At 41.2% G+C, this 16,272-nt stretch overlaps 2 protein-coding genes across 2 annotated transcripts in view; both read left to right on the forward strand.

Annotated features, from left to right (window-relative positions):
• znrf1 (zinc and ring finger 1) overlaps positions 1 to 4,628 on the forward strand; it is a 49,391-nt gene extending 44,763 nt beyond the window's left edge. Inside the window, exons 3-5 of the mRNA XM_063910837.1 lie at positions 1,407 to 1,512; positions 1,967 to 2,058; positions 2,779 to 4,628. Coding sequence (XP_063766907.1) covers positions 1,407 to 1,512; positions 1,967 to 2,024 — 164 coding nt within the window. The 3' untranslated portion in view covers positions 2,025 to 2,058; positions 2,779 to 4,628. The remainder of the gene's footprint in view (positions 1 to 1,406; positions 1,513 to 1,966; positions 2,059 to 2,778) is intronic.
• A 512-nt stretch (positions 4,629 to 5,140) lies between these two features.
• Positions 5,141 to 8,011, forward strand: LOC134875258 (protein FAM200A-like). Its single transcript, XM_063899747.1, has 2 exons — positions 5,141 to 7,465; positions 7,604 to 8,011. The coding sequence occupies exon 1, from the start codon at positions 5,381 to 5,383 to the stop codon at positions 7,460 to 7,462; it is 2,082 nt and encodes a 693-aa protein (XP_063755817.1). The 5' UTR covers positions 5,141 to 5,380; the 3' UTR covers positions 7,463 to 7,465; positions 7,604 to 8,011.
• The last annotated feature ends 8,261 nt before the right edge of the window (positions 8,012 to 16,272 follow it).

Raw genomic sequence — 16,272 nt, forward strand, 5'->3', positions numbered from 1 at the left:
ATAAAACATAAATCGAGAAAAAAACGATATACTGTATATTTAACATATCCAGCAAAATAAAGTAATTAAAATTAGCTCTACCTTTACCAGCTGTAATGAATACGTTAATGCATCAATAGTAACTATCCAGTCTTAGGATAAATGCCTCTGAAATAGGTCATTACACTACCCACATTCTCTCACTTGATATAAGACTTGTTTTTCCTTAAACTTTTAAAGCACTGTACAAAGAACTCCTTACATATAATACTGATATAGTTGACATAGCAATTTTAGCCTAAGCTACAGAAATGACAGTCTTGGCAGGTTTCGTCTAGTCTTCATCCGGGTTTAATATCTCAAAAAAACAATTGGATGGACTGTCATTCATTGTCCCTGTAACATCACATTACAATTCATTTAGCTCACCCTTTTATCCAAAATCGACTTAGAATAAGTGCAATAAACATAGAGAGTCAAACCCCGAACAACAAGGAAAGTGCAGATGTATTCACTTCAAGCAAGTCCTACCATTGTAAGTGCTTGTGAATTTCTTACAAGGCCTAAGTTAATCAGACCCAATCAGATTCTTACAAAAAAAAAACTAGAACTAAACATGAAACATAAACCTGATAAATAACTTAATCTAACATAAATTAATTAACAAACATTATTCATCACACTTCAAACCATATTGGAGATCATACAAATGATTATATGAAACTGTTTGAATCCCTCCCTGTTCTACATTAAGTATTTAACTTATATTTGCCTAACCCTGCGACCTATAAGCTACAAAATGAGCACCTTATCTGTATGTAATTATTATATTTAAATAAACTTGTCTGTAACTTTACTCACATGTGCAACAACTTTAATAAGATAAGATGTGCTTTTTTGGAATTGTTTTCGTCACAGCATCATACTAGAACAAGGCACTGCACATAATGTAAACATAAAGTGTAGAAAAAAAATACAAATAAAAAAACACTTCAAAGTTCAATATAAACACGTTATAGACAGTGAAAGATACAAATCTGTCTACACTGTAACCTAACATGAGGATGTACTGTCTGTCAACTTTGCACTTTCTGGTTGGATGCAAACTGCATTTCATTTCAATGAAGATAAATTCAATCTACTCTAATCTAATGTGGCAACATAAAGAGTTCCAGTAGTGAATTCCCATTGGATGGATGCTGTTTTCTTCAGTGTAAACAGATACAAGACAAGGCACCTCATTTATCCTGGAGCTCATCCATGTGCATTTCCATTTGTACAAGCAGAATGTAATCATCACTGTGTGTAATGCACCAACCGTACTGCTCTGTGCTGTGTTTATATCGCTGTCTTTGGTGCATACTGATACATGTTCTCCTCTGTGTATGTGTGTGTGTGTGTGTGTGTGCGCGCGCCTGTCACTCAAGACGATGTGTTGGCAAGGGATGCCGGGGAGTGTGTGATCTGTCTAGAGGAACTGCAGCAAGGGGACACCATAGCCAGACTGCCGTGCCTCTGCATCTACCACAAAAGGTGAAACACACACACACAGATTTGAATTGCTGCCCGATATATAATTTTGCACTTCTTCTAATTAAATCCACTCACTGCACTCCAATAAAGACGTTCCGAAAAGATGGCCGGTAGTGGCTGCATATGATATAGAGGTTATTAATATTATACTGTTGGACAGTACAGTGGTGCAGTGATGACGTATTTTGTAGGCCGACCTGGAGGCTAGCAATACAAGGGCTAAAAGCAATGAGATTTCTCCAGTGGATTTTTAAATATTGCTGGAAAAAAAGTCTGTGGCAAACACATGTTTAGGATGTGTACACAGCAGGGTAATCTCCACATATTAACACATGTTGTTTGATGTGTGTGTGTGTGTGTGTGTGTGTGTGTGTGTGTGTGTGTGTGTGTGTGTGTGTGTGTGTGTGTGTGTGTGTGTGTGTGTGTGTGTGTGTGTGTGTGTGTGTGTGTGTAGCTGTATAGACTCGTGGTTTGAGATCAATCGGTCCTGCCCTGAACATCCCTCAGACTGACTGAACCGCAGGTCCATTATGAATAGTGTTCAAGGTGAGACACACACAAACACACACACTTCATATTGGTATTTTATCCGTTGATATGAAGTTCGCAACTGCTGTTTTTATGACACCTAAATGATTCAGACATAAAAGCTATTTCCTGACTTATTTTTATTCCATTTGTTTTTGTCATTAAATAAATTACAAATCTGTTCCCTTTTTATTTTCTTTAAATACTGCCAGACAACATACCGTGTTTCCTTCAGTCTTTACTTCCTGTCTGTCTTCTTCTGTTGTTCCCATAAGTGTTTACTTCCTGTCTGTCTTCTTCTGTTGTTCCCATAAGTGTTTACTTCCTGTCTGTCTTTTTCTGTTGTTCCCATAAGTGTTTACTTCCTGTCTGTCTTCTTCTGTTGTTCCCATAAGTGTTTACTTCCTGTCTGTCTTCTTCTGTTGTTCCCTTCAGTGTTTACTTCCTGTCTGTCTTTTTCAGGTGATTTCTCTGACATCCAACACTCTCTTTTAACCTCTTTTCTTCTCTCCCTTGATCCTCCTTAGCAACGGTCATTGTTTTAGCTTAGCAGTGGTGTGTTATCAAGTATTATCAACCTCTAAAATGTCCAAATTGATCAATCAGAATTGAGTATTCAACTAAGCCATGTAATATATATTAATACTTTATGTTGCTTGCATATAAACCATATACTGTATAACGTCAACTATAGTATAATTCATTTTATAAAATATGTGTGTTTCTGTCTTTGTCCAGGACATCTTGTGGTTGTGCCATGGATATCTGGACACAAACGCAACCAAATCTGATGAACCAATCAGAGTGATCATCACTTCCTTACCCTGAGGAATCCATCACCCTAACCAAGATACTTATTCCTTGTCAACGAACCCAAAAAACGTGAACCATCGTACATGAACGGGCCCTTCCCCACCTCTGCTGAAGAGACTGCTTCCCCCCCGCCCTCCTTTCCCTTTTCTCCATACGATTGCTCCCTCAAAGGGCTTCATCTGTCTCAGCCCCCCCACCTCCAACTCCAGTCCCCTCCCTGACATGCTCAGGTCCTCGCAGGCCTCCAGCGGCGAGCCTTCCATCTTGTATCTGGATGCAGGCCTGTCAGTCACTAGTGTCAAGCCCTCCCATGGCCTTAACTGGGGAGGAGAGGAAGTAGATCGGCGGGGGGGGGGGGCAAGAAGAAGGAGGATGAAGAAACCAACAAATGGAGGATTGTTGAGCTGCTTCCTTTGAGATCAGACTTTTACATGACTTGATGGGCTTCTCAAGCAGACTAGCCCCCCATGCTTATATTTCCCGTGCCCCATAGTAAAATCGAAAGTTCCGAAAATGCTTCGTAGGTCTGGTCGGTGCACAACTGCTTACAAAAACTGAAGTGTTGACTTTAATTAAATGTATTATGTCAACAAATGTCACATAACTGTATTAGGTTAGATGAAAGCAATAATATTGAGTTTAAATAACAAATATTAGGTTCAACTTAATATTCTTGCTTTTACCTAACCTAATACAGTTATGTGACATTTGTTGACATAATACATTTAATTCAAGGCAACAGTTCAGGTTTTTGAGGATTGAGGGATAATAAACAAACTAACTGGGATGTCAGAAAGCTGTATGAGGGGGATTCTTAAGATGGACTCGGGGGTAAAGAGGAGCAATCTGGGCAGTTCAGATTGGGAGGGGAGAAAGGGGCCAGCAGTGTAGATTAAGCTCCTACTGTGTTACATGTGTGTTAGGGATGCTCCGGCTTCACATGGTATGTCTATGTACACTATGTGTGTGTGTGTGTGTGTGTGTGTGGTTGTGTGTGTGCGTGCGTGTGAGCTTGGAACTGTGACAACATAGCTTTTGCTGAAGCTTAGTGTGGGCGTGTGTGTGTGGGAGAGAGAGACAGCGTGACAGCTCGGTGTAGAGGGCTGACTGAGACAGTGCTATGTCTGTGTGTGTCTGTGTGTGTGTGTGTGTGTGTGTGTGTGTGTGTGTGTGTGTGTGTGTGTGTGTGTGTGTGTGTGTGTGTGTTTGTGTGTGTGTGTGTTGACATGTTTACAGTCTAGATGTCCCCTGTGTGTGCGACTGGCAGTCCTCCCTTTACTTTGCTGATGTTTACAGCTACAGAGAAGCGACATGACATATTGTAAATTACGCACCTAACCTCTCTTGGTTCTTTCTTTTTACATCTGCCAGGTTTATCATGTGATCATGATTGGTCATTTTCTCGTGAGAGTCGCGAGTTTGAGAGTGTGTCTCTGTGCATAATGACTGTTGTGCATGTGTGTCTGAGTGTGTGATTCTAAAGGCGCCTTTTGGTCTATGCTACTGTCGGTTCCCCACATTGTGTTTCTGCTAGAGTAGGTCTGGCTGACAGCGACTGGAGACGCGAGCCACTCAGACCCCGAAAAGGATTTTGTAGTCCCGCTGTGGATCCACTGGACTGGGCTTATTTATTCATTTGTTATTTAACAATATTTGTTTAATATTCCAATCATGTGAGGTGTTACCCACTCTTCAGAATGCCAAGAGCTGATGTATGAAGACTTCGACAAATGAACATACAAACAAACTGCATTTACAAAGCTACTGTAAACAAATGGTGGAATAAATTGTGCTAGATGACAGACTCTATTTTTATTCACGTTCCCTCTGTGACCCAGAAACAAAGTGAACAGCAATGGGTTTTCCATCAAGCGCAGTGGTGGAAGAAATATTCAGATGCTTGACTTCAGTGAAAGTTACCAATACATTATTGTCAAAATACTACATTACAAGTAAAAGTGCTGCATTTCAAATGTTACTTAAGATACTTGTACTTCATTGTGCAGAAAAATTACCTTTATGTGTTTATTTGATGATATTTATACTTGTGAAATTTCTAGATAATATTGCTGCAACGAGTATCATTTTACTGTTGTAGACAAACAAATGTTCTGATTGACGTTTTGTAAAATATTTAAATAATTATACTATTTTGTGCTTTAAATAGTTAGTCAAGTAGTTTAATTTGATCCGATGCATTTTGATTAAAGTAGCTAAAGCTGTTAAAGAAATGGTGAGGTAAATTAGGTAGGTGATTAAAATGACAACATTTCCCTTTTCAATGTATGGAGTAGAGCAGGGGTTTTCAACCGGTGGTCCGCGGACCCCTGGTGGTCCGCGGCGGCATTGCATGTGGTCCGTGACAAGAGCCTATGTTGATCAGTTCACCATTGTTTTTTTTTAATATAAATTCGCTTTGATATTTCAACACATTTCCAGAATACCGTTACATATCGTGAAAAATATGTTTAAAATAATATAAAGGAAATTCAAGCTGACAGAATGTAGCCTTGCGCCTATCCAGTCTATGGTAGCCTGTGATTCGCTAATGGTAATGAGTTGCGTCGCTAACCTCACTTATTATTCATTACGTACAGTCTTGCGAGCAAAGTTGACACACATTTATAAGCATAGCCGACGAGAGTATTTTAAGATAGGTTGTAGTACAGCAAACATTTGTTACATATGTACTAGTCTAGCTATATATCTAGCACCAATGGATCGTTTTGTAGTGAGGAAAGTGCCAGAGGGACAGGCTGCCATGACAGAGGGTCAGGCTGCCACGACAGAGGGACAGGCCGCCACGATAGGGCAAGGACAGGCTTCCGAAGCGTCAACTTCGCAAAAAAGACGAAAAAGAAAATACAATGAGGAATATGTTAAATATGGATTCACAGTGACGACAGACAGAGCAGGAGAGGAGGTACCACTGTGTTTCGTATGTTCAACAATTCTCTGTAATGAAGCTATGAAGCCGTCGAAACTTACGCGGCATATGGAGACGCATCACGTCCACTTGAAGGCCAAACCCGTTGAGTACATGCAACAGATGTTGCGTGATTTCAAAGGACAGCAGGCTACCATGAGGAAGAGTGCAAAAATAAATGAAAACGCACTGAAAGCATCGTATCTGGTCGCTCTCAGGGTTGCAAAAAGTAAGAAGCCCCATACCATTGCAGAGCAGCTTATATTGCCAGCAGCCATAGATATGTGCAGAGCTATGGTAAGCGAAGAATGTGCCAACAAATTAAAAACTATTCCGTTGTCAGACAACACAATCGGAAGACGAATTGGGGAAATGGCAAATGATGTCAAAGACCAGCTGATGGCAAAACTTCAGACAGTTCTGTTTTCCCTTCAAATCGACGAGACGACAGATGTTACTAATGATGCGCAACTGTTAACATTTGTGCGATACGAGGACAGTGGCACTATGTGCGAGGAATTTCTTTTTTGCAAACCACTGCCCGGGCGAACTACCGGTGTAGAAATATTTAAAGCACTGGACGATTTTTTCACGGAGCACAATATCTCGTGGCAGAGGTGCGTTGCATTATGCAGCGATGGGGCCCGAGCCATGAGTGGCAGCAAGACTGGACTGTTTGCGCATGTAAGGAGGGTGGCTCCGGGGGTAATTTGGACACACTGCCTGATTCATAGAGAGGCTCTCGCCTCCAAAGATCTCAGTGTTGAGCTCAGTGGTGTGTTTGATGTCGTTGTCAAGACGGTCAACTTCATAAAACGAAACGCATTGAATACACGCCTGTTTTCATCCCTATGCCATGACTTGGGAAGTGAACACAGCTCTCTCCTTTATCATTCAGAGGTGCGTTGGCTGTCTCGCGGCGCTGTGCTCGCCCGTGTGTTTGAACTACGCGGAGCTATCTACGAGTTCTTGTGCGAGAAGCATTCTGATCTGGCTTCCAATTTCAACGATAGTTACTGGTTAACTAAGCTGGCGTACCTCACAGATGTTTTTGCAGAGCTGAACAAGTTGAACAGCTCCATGCAAGGGAGAGATGCAAACGTCATGCAGCTCTACGAGAAGCTCGACGCATTTGTGAAAAAAATGTCAAAGTGGATCGAACGAGTGGAGAGCAATAACTTGGCGATGTTTCCTTCAGTTGAGGAATACCCTGACAGCACTGACATCAACGACACTATATGTGAGCATTTGAGGAAGCTTGTGCGTCAATTCGCAAAGTACTTCACTGATTCGGAAGAGTGGCGCCGTGACAGCAAGTGGATCCTGCTCCCATTCAGTGACGATGCATCAGTAGGGTCAAGTCTGACGGCTGTGGAAGAGGATAAGCTGATTGAGATGTCCACAGACTCTGTCAGGAGGCATATGTACGACACACAGCCCCTTGTTAAATTCTGGATAAGTTGCCAGACAGAATTTCCACAGCTTGCTGCAAAAGCAATGAGGTGTCTTTTGCCCTTTCCAACCACATACCTGTGTGAGAGTGGTTTTTCTACACTGGCGTACTTAAAGAATAAGTACAGGGCTAGGCTTGATCCAGAGAATGACATGAGACTGTCTCTGTCTACCATTTCGCCACGAATAGACAGGCTGTGTGGACTTCACCACGCCCAGATATCACACTGACAGGTAGGCCTAATTCTCCCATGTTTTCACTGTTACGACCCTGGCGGGTTTAGGCCCCGCCCTGTGTTAATGGTAAACCTGTTCTCTCTCCCTGCTTTTCTCAATCTCTCTCTGCTTTTCTCAATCTCTCTGTCTCTACAGCAGGTGATTGGTGACAGGTCTGTCCTGGCTGGGTTATAAAAGCCCTGACCAGCCAGCAGTTGAGGCTGCCTTGGTCTTCATTTGTTGGATTTTGGTTCTCCGTTGTTGTTTTGTCACACACCTAGACTGACTTTGCATGACATTTTTAGTTACTTTTCCCAATACTGAATTGCACAACACTTTATTATTCTTTATTCTTTCTTTAAAATAATCTTTAATTTAATTTAATTTAATAAATCTACTTTTATTATTATAAAATCTGCGTGGCCTCTCTTTCATGTTTCATGCATTGAGCTATGCATGTAACACCAAATACACACGCGCACGCGCAGGCACATCAGTGGGCCGCGGATTGCTTTCTAGTCCGAATGGTGGTCCCTGGGACAAAACCAGTTGAAAACCCCTGGAGTAGAGGTATAAAGTAGCATGAAATGGAAATACTCAAGAAATGAACAAGTACCTAACAATTCTAGTTAAGTACAGTACTTGAGTAAATGTACTTAGTTACTTCCCACCTCTGATCAAGAGTATTGTGGGCCAATAGAGAGACTATTTTATTATACCAGTACATAACTGGACATTTTAACAGTCATTTTAAAAGGAAAAATCCCCCCCTGAATAATGTCCCACTCTTACAGCACGCAGAAATGTCCAACACAATGCAGCAGTTATTTTGGGATTGAATGTGATGTATCTACTTTCTGAAACCAGGCTGTGTAATACAATCTCATTGGGACTTTAACTACATTTCCCAGAATAGCGTTTGACAATTGACCAAAGGGGTTGTAAAGAGACATGTGTATACAGAATATTGGTACAACTTTTATGCTATTTATTTAACATTTAGCCAATAATTGTGGCCATGCTGTGTCCAAAAAAGATTTGTCCTCACTGTAAAACGTCATTCTCAAATCCGACAACATTAACAGGAAATGTAAGGATCAACTTAACACCCTGCACACTGTTAAGTCCAGTGGTGTCAAAAACATTTTTCACTGAGGACCACATACAGAAAAATAAAGGGGAAATAGGAAAGGGGGAATTTCAAGCTTGTTTGCAAATTAATGATTGAGCTTCTTTCTTTTTTTATCAACTAAGACTTAACTTTAATTGACTGAATTTATTGGAAAGTTGGGCTTATCAACACATGAATACTACTGAGTAATATATTTGTACATATATATTTCAGAAGTCAAATATAAGACAAGAACAATATTCCATTATACTTTTAGAATTTTTATGTTTCTGGCGTTGGAGCCCTTGTAGTTAGACTCCACCTTGTCCCTGTATTGTCTTTTCGCACTGCCGGAGAGCTATTAGCAGTGCGAAAAGACAATACAGGGACAAGGTGGAGTCTAACTACAAGGGCTCCAATGCCAGAAGCATGTGGTCTGGACTAAAAACAATAACAGACTACAAAAGGACAACGAGTGGTGCTGAGGAAGTGTCTGCATCTCTCCCAGATGAACTGAACACATTTTATGCACGCTCTGAGAGGCCCCCGGCTGTGGAGGCACAGAATGCCGAGGATCCCTGCTCACTGGTTTTAACCAGTGCAGATGTGTGTAGATCTCTGAAAAGGATCAACACACACAGGGCTCCTGGACTTGATGGCATCCCTGGCCGTGCTCTGAAGGTGTGTGCAGTTCAGCTGGCAGATGTGTTCACAGACATTTTCAATAGGTCACTGCTCCAGTCTGTAGTCCCCACATGTTTTAAAGAGTTGTCCCTGTCCCCAAAAAGACTAAATCTGCCATCTACCATCTGCCTCAATGACTACCGCCCAGTTGCACTCACCTCCATCATCATGAAGTGCTTTGAGCGGTTAGTCAAAACTTTATCACCTCCTCCCTCCCTGACTCACTGGACCCCCTGCAGTTTGCCTACAGGTCAAACAGGTCCACGGATGATGCCATCTCCCTCACCCTCCACACTGCCCTCTCCCACCTGGACTGGAGGAACACTTGTGTGAGAATGCTGTTCATTGACTACAGTTCAGCATTCAACACCATTGTGCCCTCCAAGCTCATCATTACGCTCAGGGACCTTGGGCTCAACAGCGCCCTCTGTGACTGGATCATGAGCTTCCTGACGGGCAGATCCCAGGCAGTGTGGATGGGGAACATCACATCCTCCACCTTGACCCTCAACACCGGAGCCCCTCAGGGTTGTGTGCTCAGCCCTCTCCTCTACTCCCTGTTCACGCACGACTGCGTGGCCACACACAGCTCCAACACCATCATCAACTTTGCTGACGACACGACCGTCATCGGCCTGATCACAGACGGCGACGAGATGGCGTACAGAGAGGAGGTCAGAGCCCTGACATCCAAGCTACACGTGGAAGCTAAAGAAAGTGATGCTAGCCCTAGCATAGCGCCAACCATGTGCTCTGTTGAGACCGGGCTGGGGGAAGCTGGCTCGGAGAAGATCCTAGTTGTCATAGGCTCTCTGAAGTCGGACTTTTCCACAATACTTAATGGCATTCTAACAGCAATACATGGAGTGAGAAAGGAAATACGTGAATGCTCAGAACGAATTGCAGAGGCTGAAGTGAGAATCTCAGCTACCGAGGTTGACGTGAGCTCCCTGCTAGCTAAAGTGAAAACGCTCGAGGCTATAAACACGAAGCTAGAGGATACAGTTGAAGACTTGGAGGCCAGATCCAGGTTACCCAATTTGAGACTGGTGAATTTGCCAGGAGACGCTGAAGGAGGGGATGCTTGTGCTTTCCTTGAAAACTGGATCCCAGATGTATTGGATTTGGCACTGCCAAGTTCAAAGTTTGTACTGCAGAGAGCTCACAGAATCGGCCAAAGGAGGGATGCAAATGCCCCACCAAGACCTCTTATCATGAAACTCCTAAACTACAGGGACATGTTGTAACAAAAGCAGCCAGGGCTAAAAAACAAATCCTATACAAAGACCAGCAGGTGAGATTTTATCCAGACTTGGCGGCAGAAGACAATAATGTACGTCAGAAGCTACGGAGCCTGGGGATTCGGTACGGCATGCTATTACTGGCTCGGCTCCTGGTAACCTACAAGGACAAGTCGCACATTTTTGAGAACCCGTCTGCTGTGGAGAACTTCATCGAGCGGATTACAAGAGAGGAGGGACTGGCTGAGTAACGTAACCTGTGGATGCGACCGGCTAAAGGGCTAATATGGACTAACTGTATGTGCAGGTATCATGACTTATAGAAAATAAGTCATGATTAAGGGTTTGCGGTCGGGCATCTTGGATATGTCTGAACTATGAACTACTTGAAGCTTGGAACTGATGACTGACACTGACCAGATGTTTTGTTCATATGTTCTGGTGGTCACAAGTGCTTTCTAATAATTTATGACATTGGGGTTTGATACCACACATGAGACGCTAACTACGCTGGCCCTGACCTAACTTTTATTTCTGGATGGTTTTTATTTTATTTTTATGTTTACACCATACTTCTCAATTCTTGCCAACTTTGCATGGCGTATTTAAGTTACAAGCCTGACAGCAATAGCTTTGAATGAGGTTGATTTAATAAGTACTATGGAGGCCAGCTCTTATGGGGATTGGTGATATAAGTTAAGTTTGTCTTTGATGTGTGTTAAGCACTGCAATGGTTGGTTAACAAAACGGGTAAGTGCCATTTTATGACGAAGGTATGAACGCATCTTTTTTTTTTTTGGCACTTTAATAATTTTTAATGTTGCAGCATAACATGTGTTGGCTCCTCCTGAGCTCACTGCCCATTAGATATGTATGGTGGATCTACTTTAGGTGGGATTTCTTATGATTACATGGCGGTTAGTAATGTAAAACAAAGGTTAGGATTAGAAGTATAGTCGAGCTGAAGCACGTGCTATATGAGTACAGTGACTGTCAGCTCTAAGAGGAAGTGTCAACACGAGGAGGGGGGGCTGCCCAGTAGGGTGAATGTATTCAGAAAAGGGGTTCAAGGTTCACAGGGTTGGATGTGGTTTGGAGAGTCCGTGATATGTTTCTTAATGTTTTTTAAATGTGTTTCTTATTCTTATGCACATGTGGGTAACCTAATCTGTGTCAAAGGTCATGTCACAGGGTGTGGAGGTTAAATTTACTTCCTGAAATTGCAGAGGAAAAACTTTGAAAAATCAAACAGGTTATGAAGAGAATTAAAAGCCTGCAATCTAAAATAGTTTTTTTGCAAGAGACACATTTACTGCCAAAGGATGATATTAAAATTAGGAGCAGGTGGACGGGATGTGTGTATTCAGCCACATTTTCTACTCAGGCTAGGGGTGTTATGACGCTAATTCACAAATCGGTACCATTTCAGGTAACAAATCTAATCAAGGACAGGCCGGAAGATACTTAATTGTACAGGGTACTCTACTGACAGAAAATCTGAATCTAGTTAATATATATGCCCTCAATAGTGATGACCCAAAGTTTTTCAGGGACCTGTTTTATACGCTTTCAACATTTACTGGTAACTACATCATAGGATTTTAATTGTGTATTCGATCCAACAAAGGATCAGTCAGGAGGCATAGATAAATCACACACCAAAAGCAGGGAAGTCTTACTTAATATTATGGAAGATTTAAATTTGAAGGACATCTGGAGAGTACGGAAGAGCATTAGGGCCACATGAATTTTTTTGGGGGGGATGTCAGAATTCTGACTTTTTTCTCAGAATTCTGACTTTAATCTCAGAATTCTGACAAGTCAGAAGTACGGGTTCCTGTAGTGGCCCAACTTCAGTGAGAGACTCTCATAATGCACTACGGAACAATGAAGGAGGCAACAGAGTTTCTGCACGCCAGAGGGGTCCCGGAGGAAAGCATATTCCAAATGGCAGAACAAAAGGTGAGTATTTGCGTTGTTTTGACGTTCGTAAAACAACGCAAAGGCGTTGTGCAGACCATGTTTAGCTAGCAGTAAGTGTGTTAGCTTATAGGTCGATAGCCAAAGAAATACTTGCTATTTTGGCACATGATACTAATCATACTGTAATTAGTGTCTGAACTTTAAAGAGAATCTTAAAGAGGAAGAACAAGTCTGACTTGGTAGTACTAGCTTTTGTACAGCATGAGATCATGACCAATGGACAGATGCAGGGATACCGTTGGCTACATCTCCGTGCAATTCAACAGGGCCTTGTTGTGTTACAAGATAGCATAAGACGCATCATCAAACTGGTTGATCCACAAGGTGTGGAATTAAGACGAGCCCGCCGCTTGAGAAGACGTCAGTACAGATGCAGAGGGCCAAATGCACTTTGGCACATGGATGGCTATGATAAGCTAAACCCCTTGGCATTGCCATTAACGGCTGTATATATGGTTTTAGCCGCTATGTGTTATGGATGGAGGCCTATAAAACAAACAGTGATCCTAAAGTAGTTGCAAGTTACTTTATCAAAACAGTTTCAGGTATAGGTGGATGTCCAGAGAGGATTCGTGCAGACAGGGCCACGGAAAATGTTTCTGTAGAAGAAACGCAGATGTTTTTGCGAAGGAACCACCCGGACAGTTTTGCTGGGGAGAAAAGTTTTCTTTATGGAAGAAGCACAGCAAACCAGCGCATTGAAGGATGGTGGGGTATACTCCGCAAACAGAGTGCGCAGGTCTGCATGAACCAGTTCCAAACTCTCCAGGATGATGGGCACTTCACAGGAGACTTTTTGGACAAAAGTCTGATCCAATTCTGTTACCTTAATTTTGTTCAGGTAAAATATTTCATTTCCTTCTCAGATGAGTCATTAATAAAAGTAGTATGAGTAATAATAATATTATAATTCATTATGTTCATGGACATTGCAGCAACCTCAGCCTCCATCTAGACATGCAGATGTTATGTCTGAAAGCTTCTTAAGACATGTGTGGTTTACATTCACTGTGCTTTTTTCTATGCAGGATGAACTTGATGAAGTGGTCAACACCTGGAATTCCCACAAAATCAGACCAAGATCAACTGATGACACAGCATCTGGTCGGCCAGTGATTATGTACTCATTCCCAGAGTTGCACAGTGCTGAGGATCGACTCAAACCTATTACCATGGAGGAGTCCAATTTGGGTATGGAAGAGTGTACTCCCAAACGCCAGTTTCCATGCGATGAAACTGTTTTTGAGCTGTGTTGTCTACTCATGGCGGAGAACGGATGGGATGATCCAGCAGATCCATTTGCTGCAGCTGATCTATACATCCTGTTACGAGATGAAATACAACAACAACTATTTGATTAAGGGTATTAATAAGGGTATTCCTTAAATGCTTCTCTCAGCAACACTGGTTTAATTAGTCTATCTTTACAGCTTTTCAACAGTTCTTTTAATGGTATGCCCCAAATCTTTGTTACATTTTGCTACATTGTATACACAAATAATTTGCTATATGTTACACAATGAACAACTGGTTGCTATGTATTGCTGAATACAGATATCACTTTAGAACGACTCAGCATCAGAGCAGGTGAGTTTTTACCGTATTCCAGGTAACACAAAGGTAATAGTAAAGATACAAGTAATAATGTGAGGAGGGTACAAATGTAATAACACAATATGTACTTATTGCCACAAATGAACATGTTATTTTAAGCACTAATTCGATGATTCAATCTATAGATACATTGTTCACAACTTTTTTGCAAAACATGAATTCAATGGATCAGATTGTCTTTATACAGTAACACATTTTAAGCATTTATTGTAATTACTTTGAGTATTTCGCATTGTGGTTACATTTATGTATTCTCAATGACACTGTGTAGCCGTCATAACCCGAGGTGAACAGACTTTGGGAAGCTTGGTTGTGAGTTCCTACTAATAGGAGCTCATTTTATCCAATGCTGATACAATGAGTGTCAGTGCAGTATTCATCATGTTCTCATTATTGATATACATCAGTCTTTTAACTGTGTTCACCATAACATTGCAACCTACTTTTGGCAAAGAAAAACCCAATTAACTTTATTATGACAATAAAAGATATCATTTTTAGACAATTAAATACATTTGAGTATGTAAAAAAGGCATCAAGAATTCAAAGCATACATGAACAGAATTTTAAATGGTAGTGTTCTTAATAAGCAATTATTTTATGATTCTTTTTAATGCCAAATGACTAATTCATTTTCTCAAATTAGTGTCAAATATAAATGACTATAAGATATTTGAGAAAACTCTTGAACAACTATTGGAAAGCTTATTTATCCAATCACTTTATACCCATACAAATAGGGACGCGAAGACCTGAATCAAAATGTGTTGTGAGAAAATACATGTTATTCACATTGTAACTGTAACTTAGATTTCAATGTTCAAAGTAACATTTAACAAAACATGAGAATTCAGCACAAGGGTAACGGGAAAATGACAGCCCTTTTGCATTGCTTTTTTAAATTATTGGTTGATCCACACGATGTGAAATGTAGAAACTGATCAATTATCTGCCTGCATTGTGCCGGTGCAATAACAATTATTAAAGTATCCAAAAGTAAAACATAGGTTTTGTTGCACACAACAATGCCTACAAAACAGATTTCGAGACTTAATACAACATACCTTCAGAATGTCTTTTAGTATCAAAGCAAATATAGTATGAACAAGGCACTTTGCAATTTTAAATTCCACTCACTGGTCACATGAGGGGTTAGCTACACATTTATGCTACTACATAGGCCATTCACCTGGGTAATTGGTATAACATTTTCCAATTTAAACAAAAAGTAAGAGGGAGCAATCATTACTTTATATTTGACTGTTTCCATACAAGAACAATGAAGCATGCCACTGTTCTTGATTGAATCCTTAAACATCTTAGCAGCATTACAAGGTCTTGAATTACATGAACAAATTACATTTCTGTTCAGCCAGGTTTGTGTTGTGCAGCTGCAAAATAATACTCAATATGCACGTTTGTTGTAGTTTGTGAACACACCGCCAAGTTTGTGTAGTCAAGCTGGGCTCCCTTCTGCACAGCTGGATTTCGGTGTAACTATTAAAGTGCTTCTTTCAGGTCCCAAATATACAGTATCTATAGCACACCATTACTTGCAATTCGATGCAACTTCGAACATGAAAAGCTCTTAACAGTTTGGATTGGTTTAGTTATTGTTGTTGGAGTCTAAACAATGTCCATAACCCTCACATTGCTCTCAAGATCTGCATTGAATTCTGAACGGAAATCTGGGAAGTTCTCATAGCTGTCAGCTATGTGCAGAATATTCCCACATGTGTACGCAATCGGTCTTCTTGTGAACTCTGTCATTTTCTCAAATCGACGTAGATGCTGTCTGTAACGATCAGATCAGATCCTGTGCAGAACCGAAGAAACTTCTGAAGTTTACTGTAGCTCTCTGATGAATCTTTTCAGATGATTTGCTACCTCCTTTTGATTTGTAGTCAAATCAACATCAAATTTCAGTAGTTTGCAGACTTTTTTTGTGGTGGGTTGCAGGTCAGACAACAACTTAGTCAGTGTCTCTGGACTGATGTCAAGATGTTGATGGTTAATCTCCCTCCAGCAGTCAATAATGAACATCGGTTTTTGGACCATCTCTTTGTGTGCCATTTCTTCCATTGTTTTAGGAAGATTCACTGCGGTGACTTTCCTTCTACAGCCATAGCTGTCGAGAACTTCCAAAAGGTCATCAGTGTCAACTGCAGTGAACTCAGTCAGCGCTTGCATCA

Source organism: Eleginops maclovinus, chromosome 2 (assembly GCF_036324505.1).
Source record: "Eleginops maclovinus isolate JMC-PN-2008 ecotype Puerto Natales chromosome 2, JC_Emac_rtc_rv5, whole genome shotgun sequence".
NCBI classification, from domain to species: Eukaryota; Metazoa; Chordata; class Actinopteri; order Perciformes; family Eleginopidae; genus Eleginops; species Eleginops maclovinus.